Below are 21026 nucleotides of genomic sequence, written 5' to 3' on the forward strand. Positions count from 1 at the left end.
AAACTCCAATTTTTTGCCTCAATAGCTCAAACTTGCTGACAGGAAGTGGCTTTGTAAACAAATCTGCCAATTGATCTTCTGACCTGCAATAAACCAAAGTTATTTCTCCATTTTGCTGCATCTCTCTTAAGAAGTAGAGCTTGATGTTAAAATGTTTAGTCTTGCCATGACACACTGGATCCTTTGAAATCGCAATTGCTGCCTGGTTGTCGATAAACACTTCTGTCTTGTGATTCTGTTGGAGATGTAAATCACATAAGATCTTTTTCAGCCACAAAACTTGATTTACAGCTGCTGTTGCTGCTATGAATTCAGATTCTGCAGTGGATTGTGCTACTGTCTCCTGCTTCTTTGTGCACCATGAAAAAACTCCTGAGCCTAAACTGAAACAATATCCGGAAGTGCTCTTCATGTCATCAATGGATCCAGCCCAGTCACTATCAGAGAATCCACACAACTTGAAATTTTGACAGCTCTCAAACTTCACACCATAATCAACAGTACCTTTAATATATCTCAATACCCTTCTTGCTGCCTTTAAATGCATTTCACTAGCACAATGCATAAATCGAGAGAGAAGACTTACAGCAAACAAAATGTCCGGCCTTGTTGCAGTGAGATACATTAAACATCCAATCAAGCTCCTGTAATAGCCTTCATCAACTTTATCAGCACCATCTTCTTTGCTCAGCTTCTCCTTTTGGTTCATTGGTGTGCTAACCGCTTTGCACTCCTCCATCTGGAATTTTTTTAAGATTTCCTTAGCATATTTTTTTTTGACATATGAACACATCATCCTCATTTTGTTTGATCTCAATTCCAAGAAAATAAGACATAAGACCAAGATCAGTCATTTCAAAAACTTGCATCATTTCTTGCTTGAATTCTTCAACCAAACTTGTATCATCTCCAGTTACTAAAAGATCATCAACATAGAGGGAAACTATGAGAAAATTTTTTCCCTTATGTTTTACATAAAGAGTGGCCTCAGACAAGCTTTTTACAAAGCCTATGCTCAATAGGTGTTCATTTATCCTACTATACCAAGCTCTTGGTGCTTGTTTTAATCCATAAAGGGCTTTTTTTAGTAGATAGACTTTATCTTCTTCTCCATGCATAACAAATCCCTCTGGCTGCTCCACATATATCTCTTCTTGTAAAACTCCATTTAAAAAAGCTGATTTGACATCTAAATGGAATACTTTCCAGCCTTGTTGAGCAGCAACTGCTAACACCAATCTAATTGTATCTAATCTGGACACTGGTGCAAACGTGTCAGAATAATCAACACCAAAAATTTGTGCATACCCTTTTACTACAAGTCTGGCCTTGTATTTATTGATAGAGCAATCCGCATTAAGCTTTGTTCTGAACACCCATTTAACTCCAATAACTTTTCTGTCTTGAGGCTTGTCAACCTTTTCCCATGTGTTGTTTTTTTGAATCATTGAAATCTCATCCTCTATTGCCTTTTTCCATTTTGGATCCTTGAGTGCTTCTTCACAGCAACTAGGTTCGCATACTGCTACATTGCATCTTTGATAAATGTCTGACAGCAGTCTTGTGCCTCTGATGGGATGATCATCTTCTAATTCATTTTGACACAACTCTGTTGTTTGGTTTCCGCCATAATCATCTTCAATATTGTTACAAGGTTCAATTGTTTTTCGTGGGTTCTTCCAATCCCATTGTTGATCTTCATTGAAATGCACATCCCTAGACACAGTCAACTTTCCAGATTGAGGATGATACACTTTGTAGGCTTTTGAAACAGAACTATAACCCACAAAAATACCCGGAATTGCTTTCTTGTCAAGCTTGTCGCGCTTAACCTGTGGAACATGTGCAAAACAAACACAACCAAACACTTTAAGAAAGGTTAGTGAAGGCTTATATCCATACCAAGCTTCAAAAGGAGTTTTGTCTTTCAAAGCCTTGGATGGAAGTCGATTTTGAAGAAAAACGGCTGTGTTGGCCGCTTCAGCCCAAAATTCTTTAGGCAATTCCTTCTCATGCAGCATGCATCTGGCCATCTCCATTACTGATCTATTTCTCCTTTCACTAACTCCATTTTGCTCTGGAGTGTATGGGGTTGTGAGTTGATGTACAATACCAGCTTCTTCACAAAATTGATCAAATTGTGTTGAGGTGTACTCCTTCCCATTATCTGATCTTAGAAATTGTATCTTGCACCCACTTTGAGTTTCCACCATATTCTTGAACTTTACAAAGACTCCAGCCACTTCATGCTTGAATTTCAAGAAAAAAATCCAGCACATTCTTGTAAAATCATCTATGAAAAGAATAAAGTATAGACTACCTTGTAACGATGGAGTTCTTTGAGGTCCTGCCACATCAGTGTGGATGAGTTGCAGCTTTTGAGAGGCTCTCCAAACTGTTTTGGGGAATGACACTCTGTTTTGTTTACCAAATTGACAGGCATTACAATTTGGCAAATGATCAGAGAGTATTGGTAGACCTTCAATCATATCTTTCCTCTTCATGTTCAGCATCCTTTGAATATGACAGTGACCAAGTCGCTTATGCCAGAGTTCAGTGGGACTGACTTGGGTGATGTAAGCTGTCTGCTCCTCCACAATTGGATCAAATGAGAAGCTTTTTCCTCTCATTTTAACCCTTAAAATCTCCCGACCGGTAGTGTCAAAGATAAGACAATGTAGATTTTCGAAAAAAACTTTAAATCCCTTTTCTAACAATTGACCCACACTAAGCAGATTTTGGTCAATGTCAGGCACATACAGAACATCTGAAATGGTTTTCATACCTGAGCTAGTTGAAATTACAATTGTTCCTTTTCCTTTTGCAGAAATATAGTCACCATTCCCAATTCTGACTTTTGAGAATTTAGCAGGCTTCAAATCCTTGAAAAGAGTTTTATCATATGTCATGTGGTTTGTACAACCACTATCAATCAGCCAGCATTCAGAACTACTCCTTGCTGAGAAGCATGTTGCCACAAAGATTTGATCTTCTTCATTTTGCTCTACAACATTGGCATTAGCTTCATGTTGTTGAAATTTGCCTTTGCAAATTACAGCTTCATGACCAAGCTGATTGCACTTGTTGCACTTTGCGTCTGGTCTTCTCCAACATCTGAAGGGTGGGTGACCCATTTTGCCACAATGCTCACAAGGTGGGTAATTTTTCTTTTTACCTTTGTCTTTGCTTTGGCTGCTTTGACTACTTCCAACTTCATGATGCTTGGCTGGTAAAGCACCTTCAACCACGTGATCTTGTCTCATAAGCCTTCGCTGCTCTTGGGCCTGCAAGGCATGTAACACTCCTGCTAAGGTGATTTTGGACAGATCCTTCGTATTCTCCAAAGTAGTTATTGATGCTTCATATCTTTCTGGCACTGTAACTAGAATTTTTTCCACAATTCTAGAATCAGTGAATTCAGTGCCGAGTAATCTAACTTTGTTTGCAATAGAAAGCAACCTGTCAGAGTATTCTTTGATTGTCTCAGAATCTTTCATTCTCTGCATCTCGAATTCCCTCATCAAGTTGAGCACTTGCATGCCTCGAATCCTCTCATCCCCTGCGTATTCTTCCTTTAAATAGTCCCAAATTGCTTTTGGTGTTTTGAGAGTCATGATTCTGGTGAAGATTATTGATGAAACACCAGTAAAGAGACATGATCTTGCCTTTGCCTTCCTTGTTTTTTTCTCCTTGTGCAATTTTATTTGAGCCATGGTAGGATTGTTTGGCAGCGGAGGAATTTCGTAATCCTCTTCCACGGCTTCCCAAAGGTCCAATGCCTCCAAATAAGACTCCATTTTAACTGCCCAAAGGTCATAGTTTTCTCCATCAAAGGTGGGCGGAGCAATTTGTGAGAGACTTGCTTCACCTTCCATTTTCACAGGCCCCGTAAGAAGAATGCTGTGATACCAGTTTGTTGGTTTATGGTATAACCAGAAATATTTAGGACAGAGATATAAGAAAAATACGTAGGTGAAAGAAATGGGAATCACACTTTTTTACTTTACTGAAGCAGTACATTTATAGGATTTTAATTCATGACACTACCACATCACCACTAAACTAGGAAGTGGGATGAACAGAAACTGCCACATACCCACTAGATAAGGAAGTGGAATAACAAAAATTACTTTTCTCCTAAAGTGCAGGAACCACTAATTGACTAAAACAACAAACTGAAACAATAATAAAAAAAAAACTTAATGCAGTCTAGAAACAAATAATTAACAAATACATAAATTGAAGATTGAGATATGGGACAAAGCAGTTTAAACTAATTTTGACATTTGATTTATTCAAAGTTGGAAAACTTTGCCTTTCTGCTTCTGTCCAATTTCTATGCTGATTTATTTTATTTTATTTTCATTTTATTTTATCTGAACAGACTATGCATGGAGTGGTCAAGCGACATTTATACATAAATGATCTCACCGTAGATATGATACATGCAGGATAGAACGCAGTTGCATCATTTGATCATGCAGTTGACTTCAGGCTTTGTAGTTGTAATATTGTTGAAAAGACAATCATATTAGACATGTTTCTAATTAAGACTTTTTTTTCCCCTTCCTAATCCTACCCGTTTACTCTGTTAAATTGGCAACATAGACTTGTGGTTTATGTGTCTGTGCTTAGAGACAAAATTAGCTTCCTTGCATATCATGAGTATCCAAACAATGAAGTAACTCAAAAGCTGATATTCAATGGGCATTCCTTCTTTCACAGTGATGCTTGCTTACATGCTTTCTTCTTCTTCTCTTGCCATAGAACTTGATTCTATTCATGTTTCCCAGTCCCTCAGTGATGGCATGACCTTAGTGTCACAAGGTGGAAAATTTGAACTTGGTTTCTTCAGCCCTGGTAATTCTTCACACAAGCGTTACTTGGGAATTTGGTACAAGAAAATTCCAATTCAGACAGTTGTTTGGGTTGCCAATAGGGCCAACCCCATCAATGATTTCTCAGGAATTTTAACAATGAATAGCACAGGCAATCTTTTACTCACCAAAAATGGCACGGAGACTACTTTTTGGAGCACAATCTCTCGAAAACAAGCAAAGAATCCAGTATTGGAGCTCTTGGAAAGTGGCAATCTTGTGTTAAGAAATGAAGAGGAATCAAATCCAAAGGCCTATTTGTGGCAAAGCTTTGATTATCCTTCAGATACGTTCTTGCCAACCATGAAGTTGGGAAGGGACCTCCGAAATGGTTTCAATCGGCGCATAACTTCTTGGAAGAGTCCAAATGATCCATCCCCTGGAGACCTTTCTATCGGTTTAGTTCTAAATGATTATCCAGTCTATTACATGATGAATGGCACAAAAAAATTATTCAGGGCTGGACCTTGGAATGGCCTATACTTCAGTGGAGAACCAAATCTGTCCCATACATATATTTTTGAAGTCAGTTTTGTCACAAACAAGGATGAGATATACTTTAGTTTTAACACCAAGGTTGATTCTATCACTGGAAGAGGTGTAATAAGCCAAACAAGTCAATCTCTTGCACACTATTTATGGGATGACAATCTTAAGAATTGGAAATTTTCTGGATCATGGCCAGGTGATGTGTGTGATAAATATGACCTTTGTGGAGCCTATGCTTATTGCAGTGTAGCAGAATCAAAGCATGTCTGCCAATGCTTTAAAGGATTCAGTCCAAAGTCACCAGAAGAATGGAACTCAAACAACTCCTCACAAGGATGCATTCGCGACAAACCACTAAGCTGCAATGTCACAACTAGTGATGTGTTTGTCAAATATACTGGCTTGAAAGTGCCAGATACTCAGCATACTAAGGTGGATGAGAATATTACTTTAGATGAATGTAGAAATCTTTGTTTGAAGAACTGCTCTTGCATGGCTTATACCAATTCAGACATAAGAGGAGGAGGCCGTGGCTGCGCCATGTGGTTTGGCAATCTAATTGACATCAAAATGATTCAATCTGGTGGACAAGATCTATATATCCGAATGCCTGCTTTTGAGTCAGGTAAGGGACAAAATTTCATTTTGCTTTATAGCTTCTTCTTCCATTCTTCTTATTATTATATCTTTCATTTTTGTTTACATGTTTGATGAATTTCAACCATGAAGGATTTCAACAACGGCACAAGAAAAAAGTGATAATTGCTAGCACTATTGCTGCATTTTGTGCAACACTTCTACTTTGTGTTTATGTTATATACAGAATCCGAAGGAACAATATTGGTAACTACTTTCTTTTCAATCCTATATTCCTATTATCATGAACTAGAGTATTCCTAAATTCCTTTTATTTAGAAATATAATAACAGTATCTAATGAATTTTGCATTTCTTTGCATTCCTAGAAAAATCAAAGATAGAAGAATATATGGAAGGGCATGTAAATGATACGGATCTACCATTGTTTGATCTACTAACAATTACTACTGCCACACACAAGTTCTCGTTGAATAACAAGATTGGACAAGGTGGTTTTGGACCTGTTTATAAGGTAATTCAATCTTTGAATACTCACTAGCTTGAGCCTTGAACAAGTAGGGAATATTTAACATTGTAAAGATCATGATCTACTTATAAAAATGTAATTGGGCAGGGAAAATTAGCAGATGGTCTTGAAATTGCTGTGAAGAGACTCTCACATAGCTCTACACAAGGAATGACCGAATTCATAACTGAAGTAAAGCTAATTGCGAAACTTCAGCACCGTAATCTAGTAAAACTTCTTGGTTGCTGCATTCAAGGAGAAGAAATTTTGTTAGTTTATGAATATGTGGTTAATGGTAGCCTGGACACCTTCATCTTTGGTATGTAATATCAGGAAAAATCTAAGTTAGATATATTGTGTTTTCATATTTTCATTACAGTATATATTTAAGCAGCTTATGAAACTTGAATGTCTGATATTTTAATAACAGATTTGTTTTCTTGAAAAATAGATCAAACAAAAGGTAAGTTGTTGGATTGGCCTCAACGCTTGGGCATAATATTTGGAATTACTAGGGGACTCTTATATCTTCATCAGGATTCAAGATTGAGGATTATTCATAGAGATCTCAAAGCAAGTAACGTTTTACTCGATGACAAATTAAATCCAAAAATATCAGATTTTGGAACGGCCAGAACTTTTGGAGGAGATCAAACTGAAGGAAACACAAATAGAGTCGTTGGGACTTAGTGAGTGTCTCTTTCTAATTTTAGAACATCATTTATTTATTTATTTGTATGTTTTTCTAAACTTTAAGCGTGATCATATAAATATAAATATACTTTCTTTAATTCTTCCTTTCAGTGGATACATGGCACCAGAGTATGCTATTGACGGTTTGTATTCTATAAAATCCGATGTCTTCAGCTTTGGCATACTTATGATGGAAATTATATGTGGGACTAAAAATAGAGCTCTTTGCCATGCAAATCAAACTCTTAACCTCATTGGCTATGTAAGCTCTTTGATCATTATTTTCTTTCTCAAAGTTGCAGCAAATGTTTTTTTATGAATTTTCATGTTTATGATATAGGCTTGGAGGCTATGGAAAGAGGAGAAGGCTTTAGAGTTGATAGATTCAAGCATAAAGGAGTCATGTGTAATCTCAGAAGTATTGCGATGCATCCATTTGAGTCTGTTGTGTGTACAACAATACCCTGAAGATAGGCCTACAATGGCTTCTGTGCTTCTCATGTTAGCAAGTGAGATGGATTTAGTTGACCCTAAAGAGCCTGGCTTCTTTCCCAAGAGGGTTTCTATCGAAGCGAATTCGCAGCCACATCAATGTGAAGTATCTACAAATGATGACTTAACCATTACCTCATTAGATGGCCGGTGAATTCATTGACTTTGCTGAGCAACTTCTATGAAGGCATTTTTGTAAATTTGCACTAGTGTTCTAGGCTTTAGTGACTGAATATGCATAAAAAGTTAATCATAGAATTTTCTTAAAATGAAGAGAAAATGCATGATGCAGATGTCCATCTTATTCTGGCATATGTTGAATTGATGATTATTACAGCTACATACAAGTTGCAATATGAAGGTTCTGCTATGATGCCGTCTCTGTTGGAATAGCACTTGCTTTTAAAATTTATTGTGAGATACTGAAAATCAACTTTTTCTTCTCTTGTAATGCCAATTTCCACAAAACATTGAAGCATTTGTTATAATACGAATTTTAATATTTTTAGAAATAATACACGTACCACTCTTGTGTATTAAAAAGTAATTAATTGTAAGTTTAGACAATTTTTCCCTCACTTTTAGCTTTCTCTCAATATTACTTAGCACAAAGATTACCAAGGCTGCTGGTTGGTTCCTAAGTAAGAATCTAATAATATTACTTAGACAATTTTTCCTTCACTTTTAAACTTGTTTTGACTATTGATTTAGTCAAAGTTGGAAAACTTTATTTAACTAGAGTTTGATAACATAAGATGAGAAAATACCACATCGAACTAAAAACCTTAAAATAGTAAATTAATGGGTCTCTTATCTTATAAACTCGTCACTCTTCCTTGCTTTTTTCAATGTGAGACTAATTACATACACTCATACTTGCAACATTAACAGATAGAAGATAAACTCGTGATTAGAGAAAGATCTAAACATACTATGCATAAAGTGGTCAAGCGAGATTTATATATAAATGATCTCACCGTAGATATGATACATGCAGGATAGAACGCAGTTGCATCATTTGATCATGCAGTTGACTTCAGGCTTTGTAGTTGTTGTAATCTTGTTGAAAAGACAATCATATTAGAAATGTTTCTAGTTAAGATTTTTTCCCCTTCCTAATCCTACCCGTTTACCCTGTTAAATTGGCAACAGAGACTTGTGGTTTATGTGTCTATGCTTTGAGACAAATGTAGCTTCCTTGCATATCATCAGTATCCAAACAATGAAGTAACTCAAAAGCTGATATTCAATGGGCATTCCTTCTTTCACAGTGATGCTTGCTTACATGCTTTCTTCTTCTTCTCTTGCCATAGAACTTGATTCTCTTCATGTTTCCCAGTCCTTCAGTGATGGCATGACCTTAGTGTCACAAGGTGGAAAATTTGAACTTGGTTTCTTCAGCCCTGGTAACTCTTCACACAAGCGTTACTTGGGAATTTGGTACAAGAAAATTCCAATTCAGACAGTTGTTTGGGTTGCCAATAGGGTCAACCCCATCAATGGTTCCTTAGGAACTTTAACAATTAACAGCACAGGCAATCTTTTACTCACAGAAAATGGCACTGAGACTACTGTTTGGAGCACAAGCACAATCTCTCAAAAACAAGCAAAGAATCCGGTATTGAAGCTCTTGGACAGTGGCAATCTTGTGTTAAGAAATGAAGGGGAATCAAATCCAAAGGCCTATTTGTGGCAAAGCTTTGATTATCCTACAGATACATTCTTGCCAACCATGAAGTTGGGAAGGGACCTCCGAAAAGGTTTGGATTGGCGCATAACTTGTTGGAAGAGTCCAAATGATCCATCCCCTGGAGACTTTTCTCTTGGTTTAGTTGTAAGGGATTATCCAGTCTATTACATGATGAATGGCACACAAAAAGTATATCGGTCTGGACCTTGGAATGGCCTTTACTTCAGTGGATTCCCAGATCTGTCCTTTACATATGTTTTTGAAGACAGTTTTGTCACAAACAAGGATGAGATATCCTATAGTTATAACACCAAGGTTGATTCTATCATTGGAAGAGGTGTAATAAGCCAAACAAGTCAATCTCTTACAAGTTATTTATGGGATGACAATCTTCAGAATTGGAAAGTTTCTGCATCAACGCCAGGTGATGTGTGTGATAAATATGACCTTTGTGGAGCCTATGCTTATTGCAGTGTAGCAGAATCACAGCATCTCTGCCAATGCTTTAAAGGGTTTAGTCCAAAGTCACCAGAAGAATGGAACTCAAACAACTCCTCACAAGGATGCATTCGCGACGATCCATTAAGCTGCAATGTCACAAGCACTGATGTGTTTGTGAAATATACAGGCTTGAAAGTGCCAGATACTCAGCATACTAAGCTGCATGAGAATATTAATTTAGATGAATGCAGAAATCTGTGTTTGAAGAACTGCTCTTGTATGGCTTATGCCAATTCAGACATAAGAGGAGGAGGCAGTGGCTGCGCCATGTGGTTCGGCGATCTAATTGACATCAAACTGTTTCAAAATGGTGGACAAGATCTATACATCCGAATGCCTGCTTTTGAGTCAGGTAAGGGACAAAACTTCATTTTGCCTTATAGCTTCTTCCATGCTTCTTATTGTTATATTTTTTGTTTTTGTTTACATCTTTGATGAATTTCAACCATGAAGGACTTCAACATCGGCACAAGCAAAAAGTGATCATTGCTAGCACCATTGTTGCATTTTGTGCAACACTTCTACTTTGTGTTTATGTTATATACAGAGTCCGAAGGAACAATATTGGTAACTACTTTCTTTTAGAACTAGAGTATTCCTAAATTCCTTTTATTTAGAAATATAATAACAGTATCTAATGAATTTTACATTTCTTTGCATTCCTAGAAAAATCAAATATAGAAGAATATGTAAATGATACAGATCTACCATTATTTGATCTACTAACAATTACTACTGCCACGCACAAGTTCTCGTTGAATAACAAGATTGGACAAGGCGGTTTTGGACCTGTTTATAAGGTAATTCAATCTTTGAATACTCACTAGCTTGAGCCTTGAACAAGTAGGGAACATTTAACATTGTAAAGATCATGATCTACTTATAAAATTGTAATTGGGCAGGGAAAATTAGAAGATGGACTTGAAGTTGCTGTGAAGAGACTCTCACATAGCTCTACACAAGGAATGACTGAATTCATAACTGAAGTAAAGCTAATAGCGAAACTTCAGCACCGTAATCTAGTAAAACTTCTTGGTTGTTGCATTCAAGGAGAAGAAATTTTGTTAGTTTATGAATATGTGGTTAATGGGAGCCTAGACACCTTCATCTTTGGTATGTAATATCTAGAAAAACTGTATCAGATATATTGTGTTTTCTTATTTTCATTACTGTATAGAAAACACAGCTTATGAAACTTGAATATGTGATAATTTGATAACAGATTTGTTTTCTTTGAAAAAATAGATAAAACAAAAAGCAAGATGTTGGATTGGTCTCAGCGCTTGGGCATAATATTTGGAATTACTAGGGGACTCTTGTATCTTCATCAAGATTCAAGATTGAGAATTATTCATAGAGATCTTAAAGCAAGTAATGTTTTACTTGATGACAAATTAAACCCAAAAATATCAGATTTTGGAATGGCCAGGACTTTTGGAGGAGATCAAACCGAAGGAAACACAAATAGAGTCGTGGGGACTTAGTGAGTATCTCTTTCTAATTTCATAGCATTGTTTATTTATTTATTCTTTCTCATATTAACCATTGGTTTAATGCTTTCATACAGTGGATACATGGCTCCAGAATATGCTATCGACGGTTTGTATTCTATAAAATCCGATGTCTTCAGCTTTGGCATACTTATGATGGAAATTATATGTGGGACTAAAAACAGAGCTCTTTGTCATGCAAATGAAACTCTCAACCTCATTGGCTATGTAAGCTCTTTGATCATTATTTTCTTTCTCAAAGTTGCAGCAAATGTTTTTTTAATGAATTTTCATGCTTATGATGTAGGCTTGGAGGCTATGGAAAGAGGACAAAGCTTTAGAGTTGATAGATTCAAGCATAAAGGAGTCATGTGTAATCTCAGAAGTAATGCGTTGCATCCATGTGAGTCTGTTGTGTGTGCAACAATACCCTGAGGATAGGCCTACAATGGCTTCTGTGCTTCTCATGTTAGCAAGTGAGATGGATTTAGATGAGCCTAAAGAGCCTGGCTTCTTTCCCAAGTGGGTCTCTATGGAAGCGAATTCGCAGCCACATCAATGTGAACTATCTTATGATGAATTAACCGTTACTTCATTAGATGGCCGGTGAAATCAATGAGTCTGTCTGCTACACATATCACAGCCTGGAATCTTGGATCATATGGCTAAGATTTAAGACCACTCCATGATAGAGTATATCACTATGCCGTATATTATGAATTGATCTAATGGCAAATGTGACAAAAACTATATTGCATTCTTGTCTAAGACTTTGCTCATTATTTTTTATAGAATTATTAGAGAATGTATCAACAGTTAGTTAGAATAAAAATTTAGGGATGAATATTTATCGTACATCTACAATCACAAATAAATAAGAAATAAGTAAGAAAACGTATGAAGCACGGACACTTCATTGAGTTGTTGTGTCCGCATGTTGAATACATTTTGGATACGACACTCGTCCGACACGCATGTCTGTTATGTCTAACCGTGTCTTAATAAAAAATAAAAAATTCTTCTCCGGACACACTTAGACACACTTAAAAACCATCACGTGTCAGCGTGTCGGTTGTGTTTACTCTTATTCTTAACATATATTCTTGAAATAAATTTAGATATAGTATATATTATTATTTTAAATACTTGATATAATTGAAATAAGACATTAAAAATAATTAAAAAAATTAATTTATATTTTTTTTTACCAAAGATAGGAGACTCGCTCGAACCCGCAACCTCTTAATTGAGTATGGAGAATCTATGCCATTTGAGCTATTACTCATTGGCAAATTAATTTATATTTTAATATCAATAAAATATCAAAATATCATTACGATTTATCTAAAAGAATACTTTATATTTTATATGTATGCGTGTCCTCGTGTCCGTGCATCATAGAAGAAAACATAGGATGAGAAAACACCACATCCAACTCAAAATCTAAAAATTTTAAGTTAATGGATCTATCTATCATTTTATAAACTCATCACTCTTCTTTATTTTTTTTAATGTAAGACTAATTTCATATACTCCTCATACTTGTAATATTAACAAAAAAGTAGTCATGGAGCTCAAAGCGATCTCAATTCAAAATTAAATGACATTGTTGCATAACATACACCTTAACTTTATTCGGTATATAGCATCTAAAATCATTCTTTTTTGGCTAATTTTTTTTTTGTTACCAAATATCTATATGTAAAACTTATTCATCAAGACATTACAACTTTATTTATTTCATTTAACCATGATTATATGTATGATGTATCACAACATTTAGTGGTTAAATATATATCTCAATAAGAGACATATGTCCAGTTAAAGGTGAAATTTTGTAGTCTTGATGACAATCTGCTTCCATGAAGAGTTTCTTCCATTCTTCTTTGGTTCTTTCTTTTCCATTATAATATGCTGTCACCACTAAATCCAATTGAAGCTTTGCTTGGGTAATTTCAGGCTCATCTTTTTTTTCATCATCTATCACAATATCTATGATAATTATTTTTCCTCTTTTATTATTACTTGAAGAAACAGCGTCTTTGCATTTTTTCAATATCTTTATGCAATTATCATCATCCCAATCATGTAAAATCCACTGAAAACAAAAAGAAAACAATTTAAAAAATATATATATAATCTTTATCACCATTTATTCTTAGATTTGATGAAACATAATTATATACCTTAAGTAGAACTGCATCAGCTTTAGGGATAGATTGAAACATGTCCCCACCAACATAAGTCAAATTGTTGGTCCCTTTAAGATTTTTCACAACCTGTGGAAGATCAAAAACTATGCATTTCAAATGTGGAAAAGTTTCAGAGATATACTTGGCTACCATTCCAGTTCCTCCAGCAACATCTACAATTGATTCCAACCCTTCAAAGACAACACCATGATCTCTCAATGCCAAGTTTATGATTTGAGAGTCACTAGCAGTTGCATCATTGAAGTATTTCATATGTGTAGGGTTTTTGTTGAGGAAGTCCCAAATACCTGTTAGGAAAATATAGAAAACAAGAAAACAAGTATTTAAATATTCGGTAATGTTTAGTAATAAAAAATTAGTCAAAAATGGCTAGAATAAACTTAATTTTTAAAAAATATTAAAAACATGTTGGTTTTATAGAAATTAACTTGACTGTATAAAATTATATTTATTTAAAAGTTTAATTTTTAATATATAAACTAAAATTTTTGGATAAATAATTATTTTTTATTGTCGTGTAGTTACGTAATTATATATATATATATATATATATATATGAAAATTGTTTTGCAATAATAGTATAGTAAAACTAAATATTTTATTTAAAGTCAAAGAAAATTTTATAAATAAGCGTTTTTTAAATAAAGTTAACAAATACTTTATAAATGAATGAAACAGAAAACATAGGTTAAAAATACACTACATCCTAATTTAATGTTACTAATTAAATTTAAGATTAATTTACTCTTTTAATCCTATTAATTCACATTGTTCACAGATTGTCCAAAAATATTGTTAGTACCTGTATTTTTCCAAAAAAGAATTATAAACAACAAATCACAAAATAAAAAACAAACAATAGAAAAGACATAATTAACCCCTGCATACACTTTAACAAAATAAAGCTGGTCTTATATACAATTAGTGAAAATTATCAAAATTTAATATCTATAATATGTATATTATGTTTAATATTAGTATCAAGGGTTTAACTTAGTTAATTTACCTAGAGTGGTTAATAAGAGTTAATTAAAATTAGTAATATGTTATAACTAACTAATTAGGTGGTTAGATATTAATTAGTTCTCTTACTATATATAATTGTACTTTAGCAGAGTGTATGTATGATTAGGGTTGGAAGTGAGTCAAGCAAGTTCATGAGCCAGCTCGAGCTCGACTCGTTAACAGCTCGATAAGCTAAGGTCATGAGCTGGTAAGCCAAGTTTGAGCTTGGAATTGAGCTCATAAATTAAATGAGTCGAGCTTGAGCTTAGATAAGCTCAGCTCATTAGCTCGTGAGTTGGCTTGATTATATATATAACAATTTTAATTATTTAATATTTATATTTATTTTTTACATATAATTTTAATATAAGACATAAATAAAAAATTTATAATTTATTGATAGATAAATAATATATAAAATTGATCTTTTTAAATATTTTTTAAAATATATAAGTTATAATTTATTGATATAGAATTATAGATTATGTATTTATGTTTCTCTTATTTGAGCCAGCTCGTGAGCTCGAGCCAGCTCGTGAGTTTTTGGTGAGCCGAGCTTGAGCTTAAGAAATAAGCTCGATTGTTAATGAGTCAAGCCGTGAGCCAAGCTCAATTTTCATGAGCCGAGCCTGAGCTTGGTCTAGCTCGGCTCAGCTCGACTCACTTCCAACCCTATGTATGATGGTAGAAATTAAACTAATTAATATCTAACCACCTAACTAGTTAATTATAAAAATTTTTAACCCTAGTTAGCTCCTATTAATTAACCACTTTAGTTAGATTAACTAAGTTACATTATTGATAATTCAATTATATCAGTAGTAATTAAGAATGTAAAATAAAATAAATAATAATTAAAAATATTAAATAATATAATTTTAAATTATTTTAAACTGATTTTTTATTATTTTTCACATATTTTTGTATTAAAAAAACTTTCTGATCTTTAGTAAAACTCAATTACTAAAAGAAAAAGAGTATACTACTACATTAAAAATAAACACTAATTTAAATCCGAACGTACAAAACATTGTTGTAATACATATATACATACCTGTACCCAATGCCATGGCAAATGGTGTTTGATTCCCCTCATCATGAACCCACTTCCCAAGTTGTTGGTATGAACTTGAGATAGTTGGGTCAAGAATAAGGTCAACCATTGGAGCTAAACAATGATCACTACCTCTAACAAGGAGCTTTGATACATACGTAAGAGCATATGCTTCCTTTTCTTCTTGATATTCTTGGGTAATTCTTACTATGTCAAAGAATCCAATGTGTGCAAGATAACGCATTAAACGGTGCACACCACTAACCTTAGTTAATGGAACTTGTAACTTGGAAACCAACTCATGAAGAGTCATAGGTTGACCATGGTTGTGGATTATGTTTGGTATGCTTAGATCCACACACCACTTAAGGCAAAGAGAGTCTAAGAATGCAAACATGTGTTTGTACAACTGAACTTGACCTTCAAAGATCTCATTTGATGCTTTGAGATCATTGTTAATTATGTGTGATGAAGCCATGATCTTTAATTTTTTATGATTGCAAGTGAAACGAATTGTATGTTTGTGTGTTTGTGATGATTAATTATTAGCATTTGAATCACCTTATATAGAGTTTGGCTTCTTACTAATTAATCAAATTATTTTCCTCTCTACAGTAAATGATTAAGAGAATCACGTAAAATGAAAAACTCATTTTTAACGGTTGAAATTAAAGCACGTGGGAGTCTAATTAAGAATAAATTAATAATTAGTGTATAATCTATGGTAGATTTGATATGTAATATAATACTTCCAAAACATCAACTTGTAGTAGAAACGAATGAATTATTTAATCGTAGTCATTAGATAAAATTAACTAAATAAGATAATCTAAAAGTGATTTGGAAACGTTAAAAGATAAAACGTTTAATGTCACTTAAAACGTTCCAAATATGGAATTAACTACAGTATAAAGGTGAACACGCTTAGCTAGCTAGTAAACCACTTTAAATCAATCACGTAACAATTATAATATAATAACAATTAACTTCGAAATATTTTATTCTAGGAATGGATTAGTCATCAAACCACTTACAATTAATCAATAGTAAATCAATAATCGAGCGAGGTGGGGCAAATTAACCTTTTTCCCAATTTCTCACATGATGAGAATCAAATTTAAATGAAAATTGGAAAATGAAAAACTATTGAGAACATGCTTGCTTTATTTATTATTGAGTTAATAGTCAAAATCGTCCTTGAAAAATACTTCGATCTTTATTTTTGTTTTCGAAAGATAAAATTAATCAAATTTGTCTCCAAAAAAAATTAATCTCGTCACGTTAGTCCTTCCGTCATCTCCTGCGCTGAGATGGCTAACGCTCGCTGACATGACTCACTAACTGCCAGCGTGGCATTCACTTAGTATACCCTATAAGTTTATTAGATCTATTCAAATCAGTCCCTAACTCCATAAACCCTAATCCCAAATCCAAAAGAACCGATCCTCATCTCTATAGCAGATTCCATGTTTCCAAATTGTCCCTGTTACTGCCCATGTCACTACCTACGCCCTTTAACACCGCCATCGTCTACGACGTCATCTGCATCGTAGCCGTCGCCTAAAGTAGAACAAAGTCTATCATCAACACCGCTACTTGTTTCTCCAGCACTCATGGATTGGAAGGGAACATTGGAATGAGGCGTGGCTCCATGTATTAGAGTTCAGAGGACAGAAAAGCCGTAAGGAAAATAGGCATGGAAGGAAGGAAGAAAATTGAAATTTCCTAGAGGAGTGACATCTCTTTCTCAAGTAGCATTCTTGATTTTTTATGTTGAACTTAACCCTCTTAAGAAAAGGATGAATCAATTCACAAAGTCAAAATCTTTGAGAAGTCCAACAAGCCATAAGGTGGAAACTATGAAGCCAGATCAAATAAGACTGCAAACATTACAAGGAGTAGAACATAAAAAATCGTTGTTAAGTGATTTATCTAACACAGGGAAACAATGCTTTCAATTGGGTATATACTTTCCACTCCATTGATAATAGAAAGAAGAGTAGTGCAAGTGCAACTGGGTGAGAATCCCATAAATTTGACAAAGATTGCTCCATAGTAGCACACATGGTAGTTTCTAGCAATTTAGGTTTCGAACAAGAAAACCAAGTATCTAATTATTCTATGGTGACAGAATTTGTGTTGTATGATTTTACACACTCAATACCAAGTGTTTCACATGAAACAAAGTCTTTTTGTGAGTAAGATGCTTTTGAGAGACGAAAAGCTTCCAAGAAAGAGACTTTGAGGCTGGATGAAGAGAATTTTGCAAGTAAAAACAAACGACAATACAAACCTCTATCAATTGCTGTCAAATTGGATTACTCAGATTCTTATCATTCATTGTCTACTAGGTCATATTCAAACGTTGAAAGTGCTGCTATTGTTTTAGAAATTGTATTTTCTAGGAGAGAAAGCTTGAAGTACAGAAGAGGAGATAGAATAAGTATTAAAGAGTACTCTAGCATTAGGGATCAGAGTAGAAATAGTCTTCATGAAAGTAAATTCCAGGAACAGTTGAAGGTGGTGATACCAATAGGTAATCATGGTTTACCAGACATTGAAAGTCAAGGTCCGTCGTCATTACTTGATCGATTGAGACATGGTGGAAGTTGTGACTGTGGTGGCTGGGACATGGGTTGTCCCTTTATTCTTTTAGGCAATCTTAATATTCAATTTTTCGAAGACTGCTCTCTTATGAAGGAATATCAAGCACTGGCACTATTCATTTAGGTACATCTTGGCGGCGTTGAAGGCGTAGGTAGTGACGGGTGGCAGCAGAGACAACCTGGGAACATAAAATCTGCTATGGAGGTGAGATTCGATTGCTTTGGATTTGGGATTAGGATTCATAGGCTTAGGGCCTGATTTGAATAGATCTAATAAACTTATCTTATCAGCAACAAGAGGGTACACTAAGCAAGTGCCACGCTGGCAGTTAACGGGCCATGTCAGCGAGCGTTAGCCACCTCAGCGCAGGAGATGACGGAAGGACTAACGGGACCAAGTTTGTTATCTTTCGGGGACGAATTTGATTAATTTTATCTTTTGGGGACAAAAATGGAGATCGATGTATCTTTTAAGAATGATTTTGACTATTAACTCATTTTTTATTATTATTATTTCATTCAACTGTTTACATGTGATAATAAAGAGGGGTGAATAGTCCAAAAATTAAGAGCATAGTTATCAAATTTGGTTTAATTTGGACGGTCGAATTAAAAATTTGAATATCTGATCATCAATCTAAGTTGGATCATCATTTGAATCGGTTAAACTATAGTCAAATCTAATAAAATCTAATTAAATTTAGTTAAATTGATTAAAAAATATCAAAATAGCAGGTTCTTCTACTACTAATTAGTTAAAGATAATTTATAAGAATGCTTATTCCTTAGTTGCTGAAGATCATATCCTAACTTTAGATTAATATTTTGAGGATATTACTAATATAGATGGAGTGAGGAATATGTAATGTACAATTTTTGATGTCCAAATCTGACAATACAAGCAAAAGCATAGTTTCTTTCTCATGAAATCATGCATGCTTGAGTAAAAATATTAAAAACTTGATCTTGCTCCCATCTAATCAAATTTTACACAAAGTAACTTTCAATATAACAATAGAGGTGCAAGAAAAAGGTCGTGACAGATGTTTTAGGTAGTGTTTGTTTTGAGGTATTGAGACAGAGACTGAGAGATTGAGATTTAGTATTATGTTTGTTGGTTCAGAGATTGGTACTAAAATTTCTATTTCTATCTTTAAAATTTCAGTATTTTAGTACTTCCAAAAAGTGGAGATACAGGAGATTAAAATTTTTAGAGATAGAGACTGAAACTTTAATAATATTTTATACCTAAAATATCTTCATTTCAATTAATTAATTTCAATTTTATCCTTTGTGCAAATTAAATTAGAGTTTCATTCTTATTTCAATTTCTGTCTCCCATTTTTTACCAAATAAAATACTGAGATTTATTTCAATCTCTGTCTCTTAGTCTCTGTTCCTCAGTCTCGGTCTTTCCGTCTCTGTCTCTCCACCAAACGCTACCTTAGAGAAGGTAGATCAAATTGAAGATATATAAAGGCCACATCAAATTTAGATTATTTTTTGTGTTTAAAACAATTCTTTCAAATGATATATAAAGTAGATACTAAAATTAGTTTCCAATAAATTTTAGATTGAATGTTTTTATTTCTAACATTTTTTTCTAAAAAATTTTGATAACTACTCTAATATGCTAATATAAATTAAATTTTCTATCGTTTTTAATAAAATTTTCAATATTTATATTAAACAAATAAATTTTTAACAAACTTTATCATAAGATAATTAAATTTTAAAAAATATTATTATAAAATAAAATTGTTCATATCCAAAATAACAGAAAGACTAATTCACCTAACAAAAATAATTCTAAAAAATTTGAAGAATAATAAAAATTTATTAAAGATAAAAAGTATTAAATTTAAAATTCTTTAAATGGACACTTGTCACTATTCCTCAATCCTCAATCACAAAATTGAAACTTGTCACTAATAATTAGATCCATATTATGACATAAACATGGGGAACCAATCTCATGTGTTGTATGGTTTAATTTGTATGTTAATCTGTCTCCATTCCTCCTTCACATGCATTGCAGAAACATTAATGATATTTGTTATGATACCTAAAATTTGGTGTTTAATTATTAAAAAATTAAATAATTAATAAAATTTAAATATTTAAAACTAATTATAAAAAATAAATTAGACACCGAATAAAAGATATCTTAATATTCTCCAAAGACAAACGGAGACAAATAACAGTCTTAGGGCAAAACCACAAGGGTAAAGCACTATCCTAACACATGATCCAGATTATATCAACCCCCAACAAGGCAGAACATAATCCTATTCAAACATTATCAACTACTAATTAAGTCACATACATCTATCTAAGAGTCAGAGCCTCTATTTTCCTTTTTAAGAAAATAGTTTGGTAGATATATATTAAACTGTATGAAATTTTAAGAGATAAGAACTAATTAAATTTGTTTATTTGTTTTATTAAAGACAATTACATCTAACATTTAAAAAAATTAAAGATTAATTAGTCCAAAGTTGTCAGCCCGTTTCGCGTGTATGTTTACCGTTTAGTCAATTATTTTCATGTGTGTACTTGATACGTGTAAATCATAATAAGGAAAAAAAACGTTGATAGGTGTGGAAATTAAATATATATATATATATTGAAAGGTAGAAACTCAGGTGCAATTAACTTCATGTGAAATTGATAACTGAAAATTATTAAATGATTTGACTGATTTGAATAAATTTTCATCGACTCTCAGCTATCAACTATCAATTTCACGTGAAGTTGACTGCAACTGAATTTTCACCTTAAAAAGTAGAAAAAGTTTAAAGTTATTATTTAT

The 21026-nt window shown here is 33.6% G+C and overlaps 3 protein-coding genes and 1 pseudogene across 7 annotated transcripts; 3 read left to right on the forward strand and 1 right to left on the reverse strand.

Annotated features, from left to right (window-relative positions):
• Window positions 1–4703: 4703 nt before the first annotated feature.
• LOC107611704 (G-type lectin S-receptor-like serine/threonine-protein kinase At4g27290) lies at window positions 4704–7809 on the forward strand. Of its 5 annotated transcripts, none has more exons than XM_021110056.2 (7): window positions 4704–6008; window positions 6089–6209; window positions 6331–6476; window positions 6579–6789; window positions 6922–7159; window positions 7275–7425; window positions 7504–7809. In XM_021110056.2, the coding sequence occupies exons 1-7, from the start codon at window positions 4704–4706 to the stop codon at window positions 7807–7809; spliced, it is 2478 nt and encodes an 825-aa protein (XP_020965715.2). The 5 variants fall into 5 exon arrangements, with proteins under 5 accessions (XP_020965715.2, XP_088353587.1, XP_088353588.1 ...); XM_088497461.1 differs by having other exon boundaries at window positions 4704–6004; window positions 6085–6209; XM_088497462.1 differs by having other exon boundaries at window positions 4704–6003; window positions 6105–6209.
• A 940-nt stretch (window positions 7810–8749) lies between these two features.
• Window positions 8750–12231, forward strand: LOC110266116 (G-type lectin S-receptor-like serine/threonine-protein kinase At4g27290). Its single transcript, XM_088497459.1, has 7 exons — window positions 8750–10198; window positions 10300–10413; window positions 10513–10646; window positions 10749–10959; window positions 11092–11329; window positions 11414–11564; window positions 11644–12231. Exons 1-7 carry the CDS (start codon window positions 8905–8907, stop codon window positions 11944–11946), a joined length of 2445 nt encoding a protein of 814 aa, XP_088353585.1. The 5' UTR covers window positions 8750–8904; the 3' UTR covers window positions 11947–12231.
• A 752-nt stretch (window positions 12232–12983) lies between these two features.
• Window positions 12984–16128, reverse strand: LOC107612696 (isoflavone 7-O-methyltransferase). Its single transcript, XM_016314399.3, has 3 exons — window positions 15609–16128; window positions 13523–13836; window positions 12984–13434 (listed from the first exon to the last, which is right to left on the reverse strand). Exons 1-3 carry the CDS (start codon window positions 16084–16086, stop codon window positions 13123–13125), a joined length of 1104 nt encoding a protein of 367 aa, XP_016169885.1. The 5' UTR covers window positions 16087–16128; the 3' UTR covers window positions 12984–13122.
• Window positions 16129–17244: 1116 nt separating this feature from the next.
• On the forward strand, window positions 17245–18338 carry LOC148549986 (uncharacterized; annotated as a pseudogene).
• Window positions 18339–21026: the final 2688 nt, after the last annotated feature.

The sequence above is a fragment of the Arachis ipaensis genome, chromosome B8 (genome assembly GCF_059453495.1).
Source record: "Arachis ipaensis isolate K30076 ecotype BB chromosome B8, ASM5945349v1, whole genome shotgun sequence".
In the NCBI taxonomy this organism is placed as follows: Eukaryota; Viridiplantae; Streptophyta; class Magnoliopsida; order Fabales; family Fabaceae; genus Arachis; species Arachis ipaensis.

What these genes read in the sequence shown, in the direction of transcription:
- LOC107611704 (XM_021110056.2), top strand. Translation starts at nt 4,704, where the DNA reads ATGGGCATTCCTTCTTTCACAGTGATGCTTGCTTACATGCTTTCTTCT. An exon ending in CAGGTAAGGGACAAAATTTC is followed by an intron (nt 6,009 to 6,088) that starts ATTTTGCTTTAT and finishes ATGAATTTCAAC; the next exon opens with CATGAAGGATTTCAACAACG. An exon ending in AATAGAGTCGTTGGGACTTA is followed by an intron (nt 7,160 to 7,274) that starts GTGAGTGTCTCT and finishes TCTTCCTTTCAG; the next exon opens with TGGATACATGGCACCAGAGT.
- LOC110266116 (XM_088497459.1), top strand. Translation starts at nt 8,905, where the DNA reads ATGGGCATTCCTTCTTTCACAGTGATGCTTGCTTACATGCTTTCTTCT. An exon ending in GTTTTGGACCTGTTTATAAG is followed by an intron (nt 10,647 to 10,748) that starts GTAATTCAATCT and finishes GTAATTGGGCAG; the next exon opens with GGAAAATTAGAAGATGGACT. An exon ending in CTCTCAACCTCATTGGCTAT is followed by an intron (nt 11,565 to 11,643) that starts GTAAGCTCTTTG and finishes CTTATGATGTAG; the next exon opens with GCTTGGAGGCTATGGAAAGA.
- LOC107612696 (XM_016314399.3), bottom strand. Translation starts at nt 16,086, where the DNA reads ATGGCTTCATCACACATAATTAACAATGATCTCAAAGCATCAAATGAG. An exon ending in TGCCATGGCATTGGGTACAG is followed by an intron (nt 13,837 to 15,608) that starts GTATGTATATAT and finishes TTTTCCTAACAG; the next exon opens with GTATTTGGGACTTCCTCAAC. An exon ending in CTGATGCAGTTCTACTTAAG is followed by an intron (nt 13,435 to 13,522) that starts GTATATAATTAT and finishes TTTTGTTTTCAG; the next exon opens with TGGATTTTACATGATTGGGA.